This window comes from Eriocheir sinensis, unplaced genomic scaffold (genome assembly GCF_024679095.1).
Source record: "Eriocheir sinensis breed Jianghai 21 unplaced genomic scaffold, ASM2467909v1 Scaffold954, whole genome shotgun sequence".
Lineage (NCBI taxonomy): Eukaryota > Metazoa > Arthropoda > Malacostraca > Decapoda > Varunidae > Eriocheir > Eriocheir sinensis.
In genome coordinates this window covers 13,321-34,312 of record NW_026112335.1, presented here as the reverse complement: position 1 = coordinate 34,312, position 20,992 = coordinate 13,321, and the positions used below count along the sequence as shown (strand labels likewise).

At 45.4% G+C, this 20,992-nt stretch overlaps 1 protein-coding gene and 1 long non-coding RNA gene across 2 annotated transcripts; one reads left to right on the top strand and one right to left on the bottom strand.

Annotated features, from left to right (window-relative positions):
• Positions 1-3,410: 3,410 nt before the first annotated feature.
• On the bottom strand, positions 3,411-5,188 carry LOC126995018 (protein ZBED8-like). The gene is made up of 2 exons (XM_050854325.1): positions 5,046-5,188; positions 3,411-4,514 (listed from the first exon to the last, which is right to left on the bottom strand). Exon 2 carries the CDS (start codon positions 4,416-4,418, stop codon positions 3,411-3,413), a length of 1,008 nt encoding a protein of 335 aa, XP_050710282.1. The 5' UTR covers positions 4,419-4,514; positions 5,046-5,188.
• Positions 5,189-5,219: 31 nt separating this feature from the next.
• LOC126995017 (uncharacterized) lies at positions 5,220-7,742 on the top strand. Its single transcript, XR_007749820.1, has 4 exons — positions 5,220-5,264; positions 5,859-6,041; positions 6,791-6,976; positions 7,576-7,742. It is a non-coding gene; the product is annotated as an uncharacterized LOC126995017 (long non-coding RNA).
• Positions 7,743-20,992: the final 13,250 nt, after the last annotated feature.

Genomic DNA, 20,992 nt, shown 5'->3' with positions numbered 1-20,992 from the left:
GTCATTCTGGATCTCAATAAGCTCCTCCTGTAGCTTGCTGATGTTTGCAATTTCATCAGGTAGGGCTTCAGCTTCAATGTTTAAGGGGTTTCTTACCCAACTGTAGTTGAGCGTGTCTTCTGGAATGTAATGATCAAACTGTCTAATTAGTTTGGATATGTGTCCCTCAATAATGCCTTGGACTTGGATGAGAGAGAATCTTTCATCCTCCAGGAGTAGGCTCAACGATGGAAATGATGCAGTCTTTCCAGATTTGATTTTATTCATCCACAACTTCAGTTTTTTGGAAAGCTACAAGGTGCGAGGTAAGCCTTGATTGCTGCACGCTCATGGCCGCTGTGTTGGAAGGAGCATCTAGTCTCTGCCTTTTCAGTTTCTGTTCTTCTCTTTTAAAGAAGCTTCGCTCCTTGTTGACAAGTCCACTGTGCTTTCCTTCTAAGTGTCGTCTAAGTTTGTTCTGTTTGAAGGACTCGCTAATCAGAACTTCCCCACAAATAACACATTGTGGTTTAATAAGTACGCCCTGGTGAGTTACGTGTGTGAAACCTAGGATAAGGCATTCATCCTTGTACTGTCTTCACATAAACAAACACACACACAAACTCTTCTCTTTTATTTATATTTAGACGAAGATATTCTGCATGACCTCCTTGCCTTATCATGGGATTAGTCCGCGAGTCATCCAGGAGACCCTAACAAACACACGCGCCCTTCCCGTGCCGAGTTACTGCCTCCCACACACAGCACGTGGTTTGCATCGACACTAGGCTGGCTGACTTACCTGTCTGTGTTTGGTGCAAGAAGACGTCGGTAGCTTAAATAAAGGTTGTGCGGTGCATTGTAGCGGCACTGCTTCACGGGACAATGTTGCTGCAAGTAGCGGAGTGTCCTGTAGTCAGCAGTGTTCTCGCGCTGCTTGGCGCATTTTTATTCGTCTGAGTTGGGAACTGATGCCGCCCCGCCCCCTCGCCGGGCTTCTATGTGCCGCGGCCCCGCGCCGCCACGCCCGCCAGAACAGTCGGGAAGGTTCTCCCGCCCACTGGTATGGTCCACGGGCCCTGCTGACACTGGGGCATAACATTAGTAATCAGGATACGTGTGATAAGGCTTCCATAATGCTAATATATATCAGTTATCTGCACACACTGCATGACAGGTGGAGAAGTTAAGTTTTTGAGGCAGCTGAGCGCGACGAGTTCCTTCTGCCTCATTCAGAACATCTCATTTTATATAGATAGGAATATTGGGAAAATGATAAGTCTACATATCCTTGGTGACCCATTCAAATGGCTTGGCGACCCAGGGGTTAAGAACCACTGCCTTAGACTATCACTACGCTGATTAGAACACCCTTTAAGGTACTATTTCACACCCCAGAAGAGTGCTATCCCGAACCCACCCCTACTACTACTACTAATAATAATACTTCTACTACTACTACTATTACTATTACTATTACAGGGTTGTCAGTGTGGCGACCTACGAGTGCCCCAAGGGATATATTGTCAATACTACTACTACTACTACTACTACTACCCCGACTACTGATACTACTTCTACTACTACTACTACTACTATTTCTACCGCTGCTACTACCGCTGCCCTGCTGACCTGTAGTAGTAATGGGACTTGGTCAGGTCCTGTTCCTGCTTGCTCTTGTAAGTAGAAATGTGATTTGTAAGTAATTTTATAAGTGATATACTACTACTACTACTACTACTACTATTACTACTACTATCGCCAAAACTACTATTACTAATAGAATCAACACCCATTTAAACCTACCATTCCTCACCCAACAACCACTACTACCACCACCCAGCCCCTACCATGGCTACCACACACCTACCATACATATACCATACATATACCATGGCCCCTTGTAACCCCTCCTATGGTATTTAGAAGCCATTTAAACCTACCATTCCTCACCTAACTACCACTACCACCCAGCCCCTACCATGGCTACCACACACCTACCATACATATATATCAGTAGAACCAACATGGCCCCTTGTAACCCCTCCTATGGTATTTAGAAGCCATTTAAACCAACCATTCCTGACCCAACAACCACTACTACCACAACCCAGCCCCTACCATGGTTACCACACACCTACCATACATATACCAGTAGAACCACCATGGCCCCTTGTAACCCCTCCTATGGTATTTAGAAGCCATTTAAACCAACCATTCCTGACCCAACAACCATTACTACCACAACCCAACCCCTACCACTATCACTACTACTACTACTACTACTACTACTACTACTATTTCAGATGTGGACTGTAGACTACCGGAGAAGATGGTCAGCGGGTACTATCGCCTCTTAAGTAACACCACACACCTCGGCACGCAAGTAAGGACCCCACTACTACTACTACTACTTAAACTACTACTATGACCCTTCCTACTACCACCACTGTCTTTACCACCTACTTAAACCTATTATTCGTCACCCCACAACCCCTACTACTACAACCCACCTACTACCACTGCTACTTATACTTATACTACTTGCAGGTGGCGTACGAGTGTGTCCCTAACTACAAGGTCCAAGGGAGGATTAGGAGACACTGCCTAGCCCAGCGTTTCTCAACCTTTGATAGCCCATGGCCCCCCTCACCGAGTGGCTAACACTCGTGGCCCCCTGCCCTTCAATAAAAAAAAATGCAGATTTTGTTTTATGTTGTTTATTCAGTCACTAAAATTATAAATCAAAGTAAAAAATTTTGCTGAACAATATAATCAATGAGACACTTGCTGTTGGGCTCGTGTGACGAGGCCTCTTATGTCTGGCTCCGTCTTGGACACAGCAAGGCGAATATCGTTCCCAACATCAAGACGGTTTCTGGACTTCGTTTTAATGGTCGCCAGGTCAGAAAATCCAGATTCGCAAAGGTATATTGTGGCGAATTGAACGTGCATTTCGGATGCCTTCTTGCTGAGTAGTGGATATGCATCCTGAACAGACAACCAGAAGCTGGAGAGGTCTTCTCTGTTACTGAAGGCCAGCTTCATTGCTTTTGAGACCTTCAACTCTGCGAGCTCCTCTGCTTCGTCTTCAGTAGGTTCAATTTCGGTGTTGAATGGGTCTCTGTGCCATGGAACATCCAATGGAGCATCGTCGAAATAAGATTTGAACTCAGCGGAGAGAATGTCGAGATGTCCAATGATGCAATCTTTGATGCCGATGGGAAGTTCAATCCTCTGCGTCTGCAGATGCTCGTCCAAGAAAGGAAACGAGGCTGTGGATCCGGCCTCGATTCGTGCCTGCCAGACTCCCATTCGAGCAGACAGTCCGGCAAGCTTGTCTTGAACGTCACTGACTGTCACATCATGGCCTTGCAAAGACTGGTTCATTTCGTTGAGTCGGCCGAATATATCGGCCAGGTAGGCGAGCATCATGACGAACTCTTCATTGTCGAAGTGGACATGGAGGTTGTTTCGTTCTCTCGCAGGAAAATTTCTGTCTCCAACCGGAGTTCATACAACCGAGAGAGGCATTTCCCCCTCGATTGCCAACGAACTTTGGTGTAAAACAGAAGTCCCACATGTTGCGCTCCCATTTCGTTGGCCAGAAGTTGGAAGAGCCGATGATTTTTGGCCTTCGCACGAATGAAGTTGATCACTTTGACCGCAACGTCCATGACTTCCAACAAACGCGGCGGTAGAGTTTTTGACGCAAGAGCATATCGGTGTAGTGAACAGTGGGAAGACGTCACGTGGGGCCATTCATTCTTCACAAGCGTGACGAACCCTCCTTTAACGCCAATCATCGCTGGGGCACCATCAGTACAAATGTGCTTGAAATTCTGCCAGCTGAGTCCATTCACTTCAAAAAAAGAGTCCACGATGGCTTTGACATCTTTTGCTGTCGTTGTGGTTGGCAGGGTATTGCAGAATAAGAACTCTTCCTTCATCTTTCCTTCTTTCTCGTAGCGAGCGAAGGCGATCAACTGGCTCTCCAGAGCGGTGTCGGTAGACTCATCAAGTTGAAGGCTAGCCTGGAGCGTGCTTTGCTTGATTTCACAGCAAACTTGACGGCACACATCAGCGGCCATGTCATCAATCCGTCGGCGGATCGTGTCATTAGAGAGCGAAACTTGCTGGATTTTCTTTTTTGCCTCTGGTCCGATCATCAGTTCCACCATTTTCTCTGTACATGGCTTGATAAGTTCCTCAGCAATAGTGTGCGGCTTCTTGCACTTCACAATTCGGTATGCCACTTCGTAGCTGGATTGAAGAGCAGGTTTTTCTTCTGGCCGGAATCCAAATTTTGGAAGTGTCGCTTCACGGTCGTACCGTGCTCGTTTCGTAGACAGAGCATCAATATTATCATCTTTCCTTTGGGGATGCACCTTGTCGCGATGGTTTGAAAGTTTGGAAGGACGTAGTGATGCATTTGCCATCACCACTGAGCAGTGCAGACATTGCGCGCAGTCCACGCCATCTCGAATGACCTTCGTGAATCCAAACTTGACGTAGCTGTCTGTCCATTTTCGAACCTTCGACATCTGAAAAACAACAACAACAATAACACGGTTAAAAATTTGGTTTAAAAAGTGCTCTTTCAAAACAAAACAAAAATAAAAATCGTAGCACGAAATTAACTTGTTACGATTTTTCTTGCTGTGGTGCACTCGTGGTGCACTGAGGCCTGCATGGGTGGTGTAGGTATCAACCCTACACCACCCATGCAGGCCTCAACCCATGCCCGTCAAGGCCACTACGGTCATATGACAATATAAATGTAAAGTGAACATGTATAATTAGTGTAAAAATATTTTATCTCAAAAACTTAGCGAAATATACGGAAAACCAATATGAATATGCCATGAGAACACACCTTTTCTTTCCTCTGTCCAGTCCAGTGGGATACTGGCGCCAAGGAGCGTGCCAGCACCACGGGAGTGATAGCGCATGCGCACAACAGACAGTGTGAGATATTCTCTCTCCTCTTGGCTCCGTTTTCTCTTTTAAAATTGTGGGTAAACGCAGCTACCTTCCTTACTCTGAATCATAGACATTATCCAGGCCTAAACACTGTGTAAAAAAATCAGGCAAATTGTTTAAAAAAAACCTCTTCCCCTATGACCGGAGTCTCGTCACCTTAATTATACACTCCAAGCTTCTGCATTCTGAATTGCATTTTTCGGTGTCCGCTCGTGGCCCCCCGGTCGAAGGCCCGTGCCCCCGGTTGAGAAACGCTGGCCTAGCCAATGGTACCTGGGCTGGTGACTCTCCGCTGTGTGAAGGTACTATTACTACTACTACTACTACTACTACTACTACTACTACTACTACTACTACTACTACTACTACTACTACTACTACTACTACTACTACTACTACTATTACTACTATTACTACTACTACTACTATTACTACTACTACTACTACTACTACTATTACTACTACTACTACTACTACTACTACTACTACTACTACTACTACTACTACTACTACTACTTAATTATGTTGGGTCATCATACCTTTAAGTAGAGTTAATTAAGTGTTGGTCATTTAAATATATTAAAAAAAAAATTCTCTCTCTCTCTCTCTCTCTCTCTCTCTCTCTCTCTCTCTCTCTCTCTCTCTCTCTCTCTCTCTCTCTCTCTCTCTCTCTCTCTCTCTCTCTCTCTCTCTCTCTCTCTCTCTCTCTCTGCCACACACACACAAGGACACTACTACTACTACTACTTCTACTACTATCCCTGGACACTTTAGACTATCCCCGCGGTATTTAGAAGGCCTATTATCCGACTATTCGACACCCCACAAGGCCACTGCTACTACTACTACTACTACTACTACTTATACTACTACTAATACTATTCTCTTCCCTACAGAAATCCGGTGTCCCAACCTCACTACAACGCTGACTACTGCCTTAAGTGTGGTAGTGGAGGATAGTGGCCGAGTGGAGGCTACAGCGGACTATTCCTGCGAGAAGGGGAGGAGGATAGTCGGGAATAGTCAGCGGAAGTGTGGTAGTAATGGTATCTGGAGTGGCAGTCAACCGCGCTGTGAATGTAAGTAATAGTAGTTGTAGTAGTAGTAGTAGTAGTAGTTCCAGTAAGTAGGTGATTGTAGTAGCTCATGTAGGGTGTTGAATAGTAGTAAGACTATCCTAAGACTAACTAGACTATTCCTAATACCCCTCAGATGTAGTAGTAGTAGTAGTAGTAATAGTAGTAGAAATAGCTCATGTTGGGTGTTGAATAATACTAACAAGACTATCCTAAGACTAACTAGACTATTTTTAACCCTCCCAGATGTAGCAGTAGTAGTAGTAGTAGTAGTAGTAGTAGTAGTAGTAGTAGAAATAGCTTATGTTGGGTGTTGAATACTACTAACAAGACTATCCTAAGACTAACTAGACTATTCCTAACCCCCTCAGATTTAGTAGTAGTAGTAGTAGTAGTAGTAGTAGTAGTAGTAGTAGTAGTAGTAGTAGAAATAGCGTATGTAGGGTGTTGAATACTGGTAATAAGACTATCCTAAGACTAACTAGACTATTCTTAACCCTCCCAGATGTAGCAGTCGTAGTAGTAGTAGTAGTAGTAGTAGTAGTAGTAGTAGTAGTAGTAGTAGTAGCTTATGTTGGGTGTTGAATACTACTAACAAGACTATCCTAAGACTAACTAGACTATTCCTAACCTCCTCAGATTTAGTAGTAGTAGTAGTAGTAGTAGTAGTAGTAGAAATAGCTTATGTTGGGTGTTGAATACTACTAACAAGACTATCCTAAGACTAACCAGACTATTCCTGACCCTTCCAGATGTGACCTGCGACCTACCACAAGGCCTTGATAATGGTAGAATAGTCCGACTCAACCAGACCCTGGAATACGGTAGCCTGGTCGAATATCACTGTCTACCGGAACACAGGCTGGTCGGGGGGAGCTTCCGGAGGTCGTGTGGCGAGCTGGGCGAGTGGTTGGGCGGAGAACCGAAGTGTGTGTTGGGTAAGTATTATTATTATTATTAGTAGTAGTAGTAGTAGAAATAGCTTATGTTGGGTGCTGAATAATAGTAATAAGACTATCCTAAGACTAACTAGACTATTTTTAACCCTCCCAGATGTAATAGTAGTTGTAGTAGTAGTAGTAGTAGAAATAGCTTATGTTGGGTGTTGAATACTAGTAATAAGACTATCCTAAGACTAACTAGACTATTTTTAACCCTCCCAGATGTAATAGTAATAGTAGTAGTAGTAGTAGTAGTGGTAGTAGTAGTAGTAGTAGTAGTAGTAGAAATAGCCTATGTTGGGTGTTGAATACTAGTAATAAGACTATCCTAAGACTAACTAAACTATTTTTAACCCTCCCAGATGTAATAGTAGTAGTTGTAGTAGTAGTAGTAGTAGTAGTAGTAGTAGTAGTAGTAGTAGTAGAAATGGCTTATGTTGGGTGTTGAATACTAGTAATAAGACTATCCTAAGACTAACTAGACTATTCCTAACCCCCTCAGATGTAGTAATAGTAGAGAGAGAGACAGAGAAAGAGAGAGACAGATTACTACCATGAATTCTACTATTACTATTAACTATTTTGTACTATTCCAGGTCCAGAGGATGCCTACAACACCATAGGCTCCGATAGTAGTAGTAGTAGTAGTAGTAGTGTGAGTACTACTTCTACTTCTACCGCTAGCAACACCGGGCTCTACATCGGACTATTCTTCGGGTTCATCGTGGCGATAGTCTTCATAGGAGTGCTAGTCTACTTCAGAATGTAAGTAGTAGTAGTTGTAGTAGTAGTAGTAGTTGTGGTGGTGGTGGTAGTTAATTCTTCAGTTCTGTCATATCACTTTACGTTTTCTGCTATAACTCAGCTTGTATGTATGGTAGGTGAATGTAGCTTGCGTGGTAGTTAGTGTGGTAGTTGTCCTTTATTCCTACCAAAATTCGTGTTCCTAACCTGAGTGTGGTAGGAGTTATAGCAGGTCAAAGTTAGGGGAGTGAAAAATTATGTTTATATTTTTCTGAATGTCATAACACTTAACATTTTTGTATATAACTCAGCTTGTATGTGTGTTACGTGAATGTAACTCGCGTGGTAGTTAGATTGGTAGTCGGCCTTCCTTCCTACTAAAATTCGTGTTCTTAACCTGAGTGTTTTAGAAGTTATAGCAGGTCAAGGTTAGGGGAGTGAAAAATCCTGGATATATTTTTCTGAATGGCATAACACTTAACATTTTTGTATATAACTCAGCTTGTATGTGTGGCAGGTGAATGTAGCTTGCGTGGTAGTTAGTGGGGTAGCTGACCTTCATTCCTACCAAAATTCGTGTTCCTAACTTGAGTGTGGTAGGAATTAGAGCAGATCAAAGTTAGGGGAGTGAAAAATTATGTTTATATTTTACTGAATGTCATAACAAGTCCTTCCTCTTATCCTCTTTATTTCTCCTCTTTCCTCTTGTTTTTCCTCTTTTTTCTTACCGTCTTGTTATAGAACTTTTCTCTTCTTTCTCCTCCTGTTATTCGTTTCTCTCTATCTTCTCTCGTTCTTTCTCTATCTCCATTTTTATTACAACTTTTCTCATCTTTTCTCCTATAATATATCTCAATTCATCCTCATTTCCTCTTTATTTCTCCTCTTTCCTCTTGTTTCTTCTCTTTTCTCTTACCATCCTCTTATAGAACTTTTTCTCTTCTTTTTCCTCGTGTTATCTGTTTCTCTCTATCTTTTCTCGTTCTCTATCTTTATTTTTATTAAAGCTTTTCTCATTTTTTTTCCTACAAAACACTTAAGTCCATCCTCTCTTCCTCCTTATTTCTCCTCTTTCATCTTGTTTCTCCTCTTTCTCTTACTGTCTTCTTATAGAACTTATTTTCTTCTTTCTACTCCTGTTATCCGCTTTTCTCTATCTCCTCTCGTTCTCTCTCTATCTCCATTTTTATTATAACTTTTCTCATCTTTTCTCCTACAAAATACCTCCCGCCATCATAGTTTCCTCTTTCTTTCTCCCCTTTCCTCTTGTTTCTCCTCTTTTTTGTTACCGTCTTCTTATAGAAATGTTTCTCTTCTTTCTCCTCCTGTTATCCGCTTCTCTCTATCTCCTCTCGTTCTCTCTCTATCTCCATTTTTATTATAACTTTTCTCATAATTTCTCCTACAAAACACTTAAGTGTATCCTATTTTCCTCTTTATTTCTCTAATTTCTTCCTTCTCTTCCTCCTCTTTCCGTCAACTTATAGAACAATTTTTCTTCTTTCTCCTCGTGTTATCCGGTTCTCTCTATCTACTCTCGTTCTCTCTCTATCTCCATTTTTATTATTACTTTTCTCATCTTTCCTCCTACAAAACACATAAATCCTTCCTATTATCCTCTTTATTTCTCCTCTTTCCTCTTGTTTCTCCTTTTTTCTCTTTCCGTGCTCTTATAGAACAATCTCTCCTCTTTCTCCTCGTGTTATCCGCTTCTCTCTATCTCCTCTTGTTCTCTCTCTATCTCCATTTTTAGTACAACTTTTCTCATCTATTCTCCTACAAAATACCTCGCTCCATCCTCTTTTCCTCTTTATTTCTCCTCTTTCCTCTTGTTTCTCCTCTTTCTCTTACCGTCCTCTTATAGAACGTCTTTCTTCTCGTGTTATCCGTTTCTCTCTATCTGTTCTCGTTCTCTCTCTATCTTTATTTTTATTACAACTTTTCTAATTTTTTCTCCGATAAAACACATAAGTTTATCCTCTTTTCCTACTTATTTCTCCTCTTTCATCTTGTTTCTACTCTTTTCTCTTACCGTTCTCTTATAGAACTTTTTCTTTTCTTTCTCCTCCTGTTAACCGCTTCTCTCTATCTCCTCTTGTTTTCTCTCTATCTCTATTTTTATTATAACCTTTCTCATCTTTTCTCCTACAAAATACCTTACGCCATCATAGTTTCCTCTTTCTTTCTCCTCTTTCATCTTGTTTCTCCTCTTTTCTCTTACCGTCCTCTTATAGAACTTTTTCACTTCTTTCTCCTCATGTTATCCGCTTCTCTCTATCTTCTCTCGTTCTCTCTCTATCTCCATTTTTATTACAACTTTTCTCATTTTTTCACCTACAAAACACTTAAGTCCATCCTTTTTTCCTCCTTATTTCTCCTCTTTCACCTTGTTTTTACTCTTTTCTCTTACCGTCCTTTTATAGAACTTTTTCTGTTCTTTCTCCTCGTGTTATCTTTTTCTCTCTATCTCCTCTCGTTCTCTCTCTATCTTTATTTTTATTACAACTTTTCTCATCTATTCTCCTACAAAATACCTCAATCCATACTCTTTTCCTCTTTATTTTACCTCTTTCCTCTTGTTTCTCCTCTTTCTCTTACCGTCCTCTTATAGAACTTTTTCTCTTCTTTCTCCTCGTGTTATCCGTTTCTCTCTATCTTTTCTGGTTCTCTGTCTATCTCTATTTGTATCACAACTTTTCTAATCTATTCACCTATAAAATACCACAATTCATCCTCTTTTCCTCTTTATTTCTACTCTTTCCTCATGTTTTTCCTCTTCCTCATTCCGTCTTCGTATAGAACGTTTTCTCCTCTTTCTCCTCGTTTTATCCGCTTCTCTCTATCTCCTCTCGTTATCTCGCTATCTCTATTTTTATTAACTTTTCTCATCTATTCTCCTACAAAATATCTCAATCAATCCTTTTTTCCTCTTTATTTCTCTTTTTTCCTCTTGTTTCTCCTCTTTCTCTTACCATTCTCTTATAGATCTTGTTCTCTTCTTTCTCCTCAATTAATCCGTTTCTCTCTATCTTCTCTCGTTCTCTCTCTATCTCTATTTTTATTACAACTTTTCTCATTTGTTCTTTTACAAAACACTTAAGTCCATCCTCTTTTCCTCCTTATTTCTCCTCTTTTCTCTTGTTTTTCCTCTTTTCTCTTACCGTCCTCTTATAGAACTTTTTCTCTTCTTTTTCCTCGTGTTGTCTGTTTCTTTCTATCGCCTCTCGTTCTCTCTCTATCTCTATTTTTATTATAACTTTTCTCATCTATTCTCCTACAAAATACCTCAATCCATCCTATTTTCCTCTTTATTTTACCTCTTTTCTCTTGTTTCTCCTCTTTCTCTTATCGTCCTCTTATAGAACTTTTTCTCGTCTTTCTCCTCGTGTTATCCGTTTCTATCTTTTTTTTTTTTTTATTTAAACAAATTTTTACAAAAAAAGGAGGCTCAAAATTACACTTTTTAGGTATAATTATTCTAAGAGCCTGCGTATGGGACAAGTTGAATTGTCGAATGTTTGAAACATACAATCATACAAATACAAAATACGAAAAAGTAAAGAAAAACATGTAAAAACAATATGGAATAGTATCAGTTTGTCACTTCATATTTATAGTTTATAGCACTAGCGCACTTGGGTGTCCCTCACGCCACCTGTGAGCAGCCAGCTTTACCTGCTGCGTGCTCATGTTCTCCACTTGGGGAGTGGCTGCCGTGAACATGTTCCACAGGCGTGTGGTCCTGGCTGTATATGTGCGCTGGTGCTGCCTGGAGTGTGATCGAGGCACCTCCACGAGCTGGTCACCAGAGAGTGTAGTCCGGGTGAACCTCTGAGCAGCGCGTGGAGGGAGCCTCAAGCTGCTGAGGTGGGGAACCCCCTGCACCTGGGCTTTGTGACACACCACCAGTGCTGAGACATCACGGCGGTGCTCCAGCGATGTCACAGTGGCAGACGACTCCTCCAGGTGCTCGCTGGCCTCCACCAGACGCAGTGCTCGTCGCTGCACTGCGTCGAGCCTCTGCATGTGGGTGGCAGCACTCGCCATCCAGCACAGGGCACCGTACTCCAGATACGGACGTATCTGTGCCTTGAAGAGAGTGAGGATGCCCCGTGGGTCGAGGGATCCCGCTACTCTTCGCAGGGCAGAGACTCGCAGGGAGGCCTGGCGGGCAACAGCTCGGACGTGGAGGTCGAAGCGCAGGCTTTGGTCCACAGTCACTCCCAGGACCTTGATGTGGCCCTGGAGGGGCAGACTCTTGCCTCCAAGACGCAGCTGGCCTGAGACTGCTCGAGAGGCGTCTGGGGACCGTGAGATGACCATGGCCTGCGTCTTTGGGGCGAGGGTGACCTGCCACTCCTCTCCCCACTGCTCCACTAGACTGAGCTGCCTGTTGATCTCCTCGACGGCGCGCTGGCTGTCGGGGCGGCAGTAGGAGCGGGAGAGTGTGCAGTCATCGGCGTACGCTGACACTGCCGATAGCTGCCGGAGGAGATCGTCGATATATATGTTCCACAGGATTGGGCCAAGCACGGAACCCTGTGGAACTGAGGCATGCACTGGTGAAGGCCTTGATGACTGCCCGTTGATCACCACCTGAAGGGTCCTCCCCTGGAGGTAATCCTTGAGCAGCATCAGTAGGGCACCCTGGACACCTTTGGCGCGAAGCTTCTCTATGAGCCCCGCGTGCCAAACCCTGTCAAAGGCTCCAGCAATATCCAGGGCTACCACGAGTGTGTCCAGGCCTTCATCCAGTGCGTCTTGCCAATCCTTGGAGAGGAGGAGGAGGAGGTCCGCGGGGGACCGGCCAGGCCTGAAGCCAAACTGTCTATCTGAGAGGAGATGGCTCTCACTCAGATGCTGACAGATGACTGCAGCCACCACACGCTCCAGCACCTTGCCCACCACAGAAAGCAAGGAGATGGGCCTGTAGTTGCTAGGCTCGGACCTCGTATTTTTCTTATGGACCGGAACCACACGCGCCTCCTTCCATAGTGAAGGCCATTTGCACTCCCTCAGGCAAGACGTGAAGACGGCGGAGAGAGGACCTGAGAGCTCCTTGGCACAATTCTTGAGGAGGCGTGGGCTTATGTCATCCGGGCCAACGGCTTTACCTGCGTCCAGCGCGCTGAGCAGCCGCTCAACCTGCCCTGCCGTCACCGACACAGAGGAGACAACACGGTCGGTTTCCTGGGGCAGCACAGGTGCGGGTCGTCCCGGGTCACCAACCTTCATTTTCTTGGCGAATAGCTCAGCCAGGAGCGAGGCTTTGTCTCCACTTCTTGTGGCCGTAGAACCGTCAGGCCTGGTGAGTGGAGGGACGGCATGGGGTTGGTTAGCCCCCTGCCGCTCCTTAACGAGACTCCACCAGGTTTTGTTGCCAACTCCTGGGCCGCAAAGTTTCCGCTGCTGGTCCTCTCTCTGTCGCCTCTTCGCCCACGCGCAGGTAGCTGTCATCCGTTTGCAGGCCTCCCGGTGTTGGACTTTATTTTGGCGTGACGGATGACGCTTGTACCTCTCCCAGGCGGCATGCTTGGCCTCGGCAGCAACCCGGCAACGGAAACCGAACCAAGCGGGGTCACTAGGCCTGGCGAGGTACACCCTGCTGGGGACATATTGTTGCTGGAGGGCAAGGAGCTTGGTGGTGAGAGCCCGTGCCTTGGCCTCGGCGTCCCCAACCAACAGGGTCTCCCAGTCCGTGTCCTCCACGGCGTGTCTCGTTGACGGCCAGTCGGCCCTCTCCCAAAGCCAGATGGTGCGCGGGACTGCGTCTTCTCTTTCTGTGGTCAGCTCAACCCGAGCCAGTACGGCATAGTGGTCAGAGCTGCCCACTGGTCCCAGCTGCTGGCAGCGGAGGCTGGCCTCGGGGAGGTCCGATAGCACAGGGTCCAGTAGCCCTCCTCGCTCATGTGTGGGGAAGGTTACGTGGTTTACCAGACCCTGCACCGTCAGTAAGTTATCGAAGGCTCCCTGCTCCAGGTGGAAGTTTAGATCTCCCACCACCATCACGTGGGAGCACTGGTGACGCAGAAGCAGGGTGTCGAGCTCCTCCGTCAGGCAATCCAGAGGAGCCCGCCCTTGCCTAGGGGGGCGGTACATGACACAGAGGAGAAGACCACTGTTGTCCGTCAGTGCCACCCTGAAAAATAGAGCTTCCGTTTGGAGAGGCAGCGTCACCTCGAGCTTTTGTACATTTAGGCAGTCCTTAAAGCAGGCAGCCACGCCTCCGCCTGCTCTGCTCTCTCTGTCCTTCCTCACCCAGTGGGAATAACCCGGGATTTTGCCAAACGTTGGCTCCACCTCCTCAGTGAGCCACGTTTCCGTCACAGCAACAACGTCGGCTCGATGGCGCAGGACAAAATTGTGGGTGAGGTCGCCAACATTTGTGCGCATTCCCCTGACATTGGCCGACACGACGGTGAGATGCCGGGTGAGGCGCCCATGCCCTCGCCGCCTCGCGTTGGCTTGGCAAGGTGTGGTGTTGAGGCGAGACGTGTTAGTGTCTGCCCTGCCACGAGGGGGCGGGCCAGGTGCGGTGAAGCTCAGGCTGTTGTTGGTGATGTTGCCAGGTGGGGGGCTGCTGGGTGTCCTGAAAGGGCTGCTGAGTTTGTTGCCTCCCCAAGCCTTCCGTCAGGACTCTCCTGAGCAGCATTTCCTGGCGATGGTCAGCAGCACGGCCGTAGCACGCCTCGGTTGTGTGGCCGGGGCGGGAGCAGTATCCACACCGGCGTCTTTCCCCTCCTCTGATCTCCCTCGGTGACCTGACGTATTGTGAGTGAGTCAGGTGGGGTGGTGGGGGTCGCGTGCTCGGTGAGGTGAGGTGTGGTCCTGCCTGCTGCTAGGTCCGTTTCTGAAGCCACCTCTTTTTGTTGTTGTTACCACTGTTGTTATTGTTGTTGTTATAGTTGTTATTGTTGTTGTTGTTGTATGTGGTGGTGGTGTTTATATTGTTGTTACTGCTGTTGCCGCCGCTGTCGCTGTTTCTATTTCTGCCGCTTCCGTTGGTGGTGTTATTGTTGCTATTATTGTTGTTGTTGCTGTTGTTGCTGTTGTTGTTGTTGTTGTTGTTGTTGCTGTTGTTGTTATTGCTGCTGCTGCCACTATTGCTGCCTCTTCTGCTGCTGATGTCGCTGCTGCTTCTGTTGTTATTGTTGTTGTTGTTGGTGGTGGTGGTGTTGTTGATGCTGGTGTTTGTGGTGGTGGGGCTGCTTCCAATGTCACTCTCCGTGTTGATGGGCTGGGAGGGGGGATCTGGGGTGTTGTTGGTGTTTCCTGGAGGTGTGGCAGTAGCGCTGGCGTCTGCTGTCTGTTTAACAAGTCTGGGTTTCCCGGAGTGCCACCACTGCCTCCAGTGCTCCGAGGAAGCACATGCTTCGTCCCACGTCCTTTGTATTAAGGAGGGACGCGCGGTGGTTGCAATGGAGCGGCAGGAGATCTTCGTCCCTGCTTCCCGGGCGTCTTTGAGGGTCCCGATGAGCTCGAGAATTTCCAATATTTGAGGCTCTTTATTCATTATCCAATCTCTCTGTAGCCTGAGGGACTGGATTATGTTGTTGCCTGTCGTGACCTGTCTCTGTAGATTGATGACAGCAGAGACAAGGTCCTCTTTCGTCGTGTTTATCAAGTGTTCCCACTCTTCACTGTCACTTCCGTTGGCGGCGGCAGGAGGGGGTGGGTTGTCGGGGAGATAGAGGACCGGGTCGTCAATGCTGTTTGCCCTCCGTAGTTCGTGAGTGTCAGCACACGTGTATGTGGCTCGGTCACTCAGGCAAGCTATGTGGCAGACGTTTGGGCAGTCGTTCCTGCCTTCACAGCTTACGTAGGAGGCTGTGGGCGTTGCCGCCTTCCCACACACGGCACACCATCGCCTAGGACAGTACCCTGGGAGGTCCCGCCTTTTGATGGGCCTGTGATCAGCCATTTTTTGTGGTGGTGGTGGTGGTGGTGGTGCGGGCAGTCAGTCCCTAGGGATTTCCTGAGGCCGGGCGGCTCAGAAAGGTGATGGGGTCCACTTAGTGATTAAAGCGACAACACACTTATCACTGCCCAAGTCACTTGTTCCCTAGTCACTGGTCACTGCTCACGTGTCACTCGCTCACTCGCTCACACGGGTATCAGGGTGGTGTCGCTGTCCCGCCGTGGTTGAAGGAGAAAAATTTGCGTGGAGAGAAAGAGAGAGAGATCTGGCAACACCAGAGGGTGCGGGGCGCTGCCAGCAGGTTGGGACGTGTGGTTGCCTCGGTCAGCGCGCGGGTCACAGCGCCTCCCTCTTACACAGTTATTTTGCTATTTTCCAATGCAAGGAGGACACTTTCCACTTCCTTTTTTATGTTCACAAGCACTGTTTACACTTAATCACCTTCCAGACACGCTTAAGCTGCACTGATTTACCGCTGAGCCTCTGTGACTGGCCGTTTTGACAGAGCCTCCTAGCGCGTGACCTCTCTGCTGGTCTCTCTCTCTCTCTCTCTCTCTCTCTCTCTCGCTCAGTCCCCTTGTGCGAGAAGCGAATTAACACTAATAACAGCCCACCGTGGTTTAATAGCGAAATTAAACAATCAGTCAATGAGAGAAAATTGTTTTACAGGTTAAAGAAAGAACAAAGCACGCCCGAAAACATTAGACTTTATAATGATGCCAGGCGACGAGTAAAAAGACTAGTAGGTCAGGCAAAGCGTAGATACGAAGAAAATATTGCAGCCAACTGTAAAATAATCCGAAATCTTTCTTCAGTTACATAAACAACAGAAAGGCGATCAAAAGTGGTATTGGACCTTTAACAAACAGCGACGGTGCACTAGTGACTGACAGCCAACACATTGCAAACCTCTTAAACAATTACTTTTCCTCGGTGTTTAATACTAACAGTCTTCCTCTCGCTACCACCAACACCAGTACTATTGTAAATCTCGAGCATGCATTGCCTAATTTTGAGATAACAACCGATGAAGTCCTTAAAGCTCTCCATTCACTTAAAACAAATAAAAGTCCTGGACCTGACAAAGTATATCCAACTCTGCTGAAAGAAACAAAGAGCGAAATACTCTCCTCCCTCACAACCGTATTCAATATGTCCTTGCGACAAGGCATCGTCCCTTCAGATTGGAAAAAGGCTAACGTGACACCGATTTTCAAGAAAGGAGACAAAAAAGTACCAGGTAATTACAGGCCCATTAGTCTAACTTCGGTTGTAGGTAAGCTACTTGAGGGCATAATTAGAGACAAAATTGTGAATTACCTTGAAAGCCACTCATTGATTGGGGACTCACAACATGGCTTCCGAAACAAAAGATCCTGCCTATCAAACCTATTAACCTTTATAACGACCTCTTCACTGTTTATGACGTAACCAAATCACTGGACGTAGTCTATCTTGATTTCCAGAAAGCGTTTGATAAAGTCCCGCATCATAAATTACTTTACAAATTAAAGCAAATAGGTATTGACGGTCAAGTAAACCAATGGATCGCGAATTGGTTGAGCAACAGAGACAACAAGAGTAGTGATCGACGGATTTAACTCAGAGTGGGCGCCTGTCACTAGTGGCGTCCTCAGGGCTCGGTCCTGGCCCAGTGCTCTTCATTATTTACATCAACGACGTGGATGTTGGACTCAATAACCGCATTAGTAAATTTGCAGACGACACAAAGATTGGCAACTCGGTTCTCACTGACGAAGACAGGCAAAGCTTCCAAGAGGATTTGCACAAAATTTCAGCTTGGTCGGATAGATGGGAGATGCCCTTTAACGTAGACAAGTGCCAGGTCCTTCAAGTTGGAACGAGGAATAAGAAGTTCGAATACGAAATGCGCGGCGTTAAACTCAAAAGCGTTCAATGCGTCAAAGACTTGGGGGTCAAAATCGCGTCAAACCTCAAATTCTCACAGCAATGCATCGATGCAGCAAATAAAGCGAACAGAATGTTGGGCTTCATTAAAAGAAACTTTGTATTCAAGAATAAAGATGTAATACTCCCGCTCTACAACAGTTTAGTCAGACCCCACTTGGAATATGCGGTACAGTTTGGTCTCCCCACCATGCAAAGGATATTGCTAAATTAGAAGGTGTTCAGCGTCGGGCAACGAAAATGATCCCTTCCTTGCGCAACAAATCCTACGAAGAAAGGCTTTCTATCCTTAACATGTTCTCTCTTGAGAAACGTCGCCTCCGAGGAAAACTGATCGAATGTTTTAAAATACTTAATGGTTTCACGAATGTAGACAGATCAACATTGTTTATGATCGATGACACTTTGCGCACGAGGAACAATGGCGTAAAACTCAGATGTAGACAAGTAAATTCAGACTGCACCAAATTTTTCTTCACCAACGTTGTAGTGCGAGAATGGAATAAGCTTCCACCGTCAGTGGTCCAGTGTAACACGATTGACTTCTTCAAAAATAAGCTCGACCGTCACGTCCTTCAACTTAATATCAACTAGAGTAGAAATGCAACGTTTTGGAGTCTTCTGATTAATGTAAAATCACTTAGGTTTAAGGACAGACCACCAAGTCTGGACCATGGGGTCTGTGTGGTCTGATTTTCTATGTAAATCTATGTAAATCTCTCTCTCTCCAGTCATCTATATTTTTTGGTAAGTTTCATTCACTCAACTTTATTTATGCATTTATATCATAATTTCGCTTGTACTTACTTATATTTCTGGGATATCTAATAGCCTATTATAACCGTGTGTGTGTGTGTGTGTGTGTGTGTGTGTGTATGTGTGTGTGTGTGTGTGTGTGTGTGTGTGTGTGTGTGTGTGTGTGTTATTTTCACGGCATCTTTCTCCTTTTTCTCCCTCATACTTTTTTTGTTAGCTTCCAGTCCCTTTTCTTCATGCCATCCTTACACTCCGCTTTCATTTACTTTCATTTTCCTTTGTTTCTGCACATTCCTGTTTCTTTCTTTTTCTCATTACATCGTCCTCTCGCCCTTCATTTCCTCTTCCATGGCTTTCATAATATATTTTTCTCATTTTTCTTTTTATAACAAAGGAGACAGGTCAAGGGCACAGTAAAAAGTAAGCAATAATATAAAAAAAAGCCCACACCTCGCTGCTCACAAAAGGAATCCAAAGAGGTGGCCGAAAGAGAGGTCAATTTCGGGAGGAGACGATTCCAGATACCTTTCTCTTGAAAGAGTTCAAGTCGTAAGCAGGAGGAAATACAGAAGAAGGAAGATTGTTCCAGAGTTTACCAGCGTGAGGGATGAAAGAGTAAAGATGCTGGTTAACTCTTGCATAAGGGGTTTGGACAGTGTAGGGATGAGCATGAGTAGAAAGTCGTGTGCAGCGGGGCCGCGGGAGGGGGGGAGGCATGCAGTTAGCAAGTTCAGAAGAGCAGTCAGCATAAAAGTATCGATAGAAGATAGAAAGAGAGGCAACATGGCGGCGGAAATTAAGAGGTAGATGACTATCAGTAAGAGGAGGAGAGCTGATGAGACGAAGAGCCTTAGACTCCACTCTGTCCAAGAGAGCTGTGTGAGTGGAGCCCTCCCACACGTGAGATGCATACTCAATATGAGGGTGGACAATACCCCTGTACCATATGGATAGCAACTGTGCGGGGGAGAAGAACTGGCGGAGGCGATACAGAACGCCCAACCTCGAGGAAGCTGCTTTAGTGAGAGACGAGATGTGAAGTTTCCAGTTAAGATTTTGAGTTAAGGACAGACCGAGGATGTTTAGTGTTGAAGAAGGTGACAGCTGAGTGTTGTCGAACAACAGGGGATAGGTGTTTGGAAGATTGTGTCGAGTTGATGAGTGGAGAAATTGGGTTTTTGAGGCATTTAAAGACACAAGGTTCCTTTTGCCCCACTCGGAAATGATAGTTAATAGTTAATGAAGTTAAGCGTTCTGCAGCCTCCAGCCTGGTGTCATGTAATTCTTGTTGAGAGGGTCTTCTGTTGAGAGAAGTTGAATAATGCAGAGTGGAGTCATCAGCGTATGAGTGGATAGGACAGTTTGTTATCGAAAGAAGATCATTGATGAATAACATGAAGAGAGTGGGTGATAGGACAGAGCCCTGTGGAACATCACTGTTAATAGGTTTATGAGAAGAACAGTGACCGTCTACCACACCAGAGATAGAACGGCCGGAAAGGAAACTGGAGATAAAGGATCAGAGAGAACGATAGAATCCGAAAGATTGCAGTTTAGAAAGCAAAGACCTGTGCCAGACTCTATCGAAAGCTTCCGATATATCTAGTGCAACTGAGCAAGTTTCACCGAAACGGCTAGGAGAGGATGACCAAGAATCAGTTAAGAGAGCAAGAAGATCGCCAGTAGAACGCCCCTTGCGGAACCCATACTGGCGATCAGCTAGAAGGTTAGAAGTGGAAAGGTGCGTTTGAATCTTCCGGTTAAGGATTGATTCAGAAGCTTTAGATAGACAGGAAAGTAAAGCTGTAGGGTGGTAGTTTGAGGGATTGGAACGGTCACCCTTCTTAGGCACAGGCTGTACTAAGGCGTACTTTCAGCAGGAAGGAAAGGTAGATGTTGATAGGCAGAGGCGAAAGAGTTTGACCAGGCAGGGTGTCAGCACGGAGGCACAGTTTTTAAGGACAATTGGAGGCCCTCCATCAGGTCCATAAGCCGTCTGCGAGTTGAGGCCAGAGAGGACATAGAAAACATCATTATGACGAATCTTAATAACAGGCATACAGTAGTCGGAGGGGGGATGAGTAATAGGAATATTCCCAGAATCGTCCAGAGTGGAGCTGTTACAGAAAGTTTGAGCGAAGAGCTCAGCCTTAGAGATAGAAGAGACGGCAGTGCTGTCGTGTGGGTTAATAAGAGGCGGAAAGAGGAAGAAGTGAAATTGAAGGAGATTTTTTTGGCAAAGTGCCAGAAGTCTCTGGAAGAATTAGGGAAAGCAAGGTGTTGACTGACTTAAATGTTTAGTTAACAATTCAGTCAAAACAACATTGCTTCAGGATCAGTTTGGGTGAACGTTTACAAAGGGAAAGAGAAACTAACTCTAGGAGTTATGTACAGGCCACCCAACCTTAACAGGCAGGACTCGAATATATTACTACAACAGATTGGCAGGGCGAGTAGAAGTAGAAATGTCTGCGTAATGGGGAGCTTTAATTATAGGAATATAGACTGGGAAGACCTATTGGCGTGACGTTTAAGCCGAGGATTTTCTTGAAGTTATACAAGATAATTTCCTTAAGCAGGTAGTTACTGAGCCTACCAGAGGAGATAACATATTATACTTAGTTCTAACTAATAATGGGAACTTGCTACGTGAGTTGGAGGTGGGC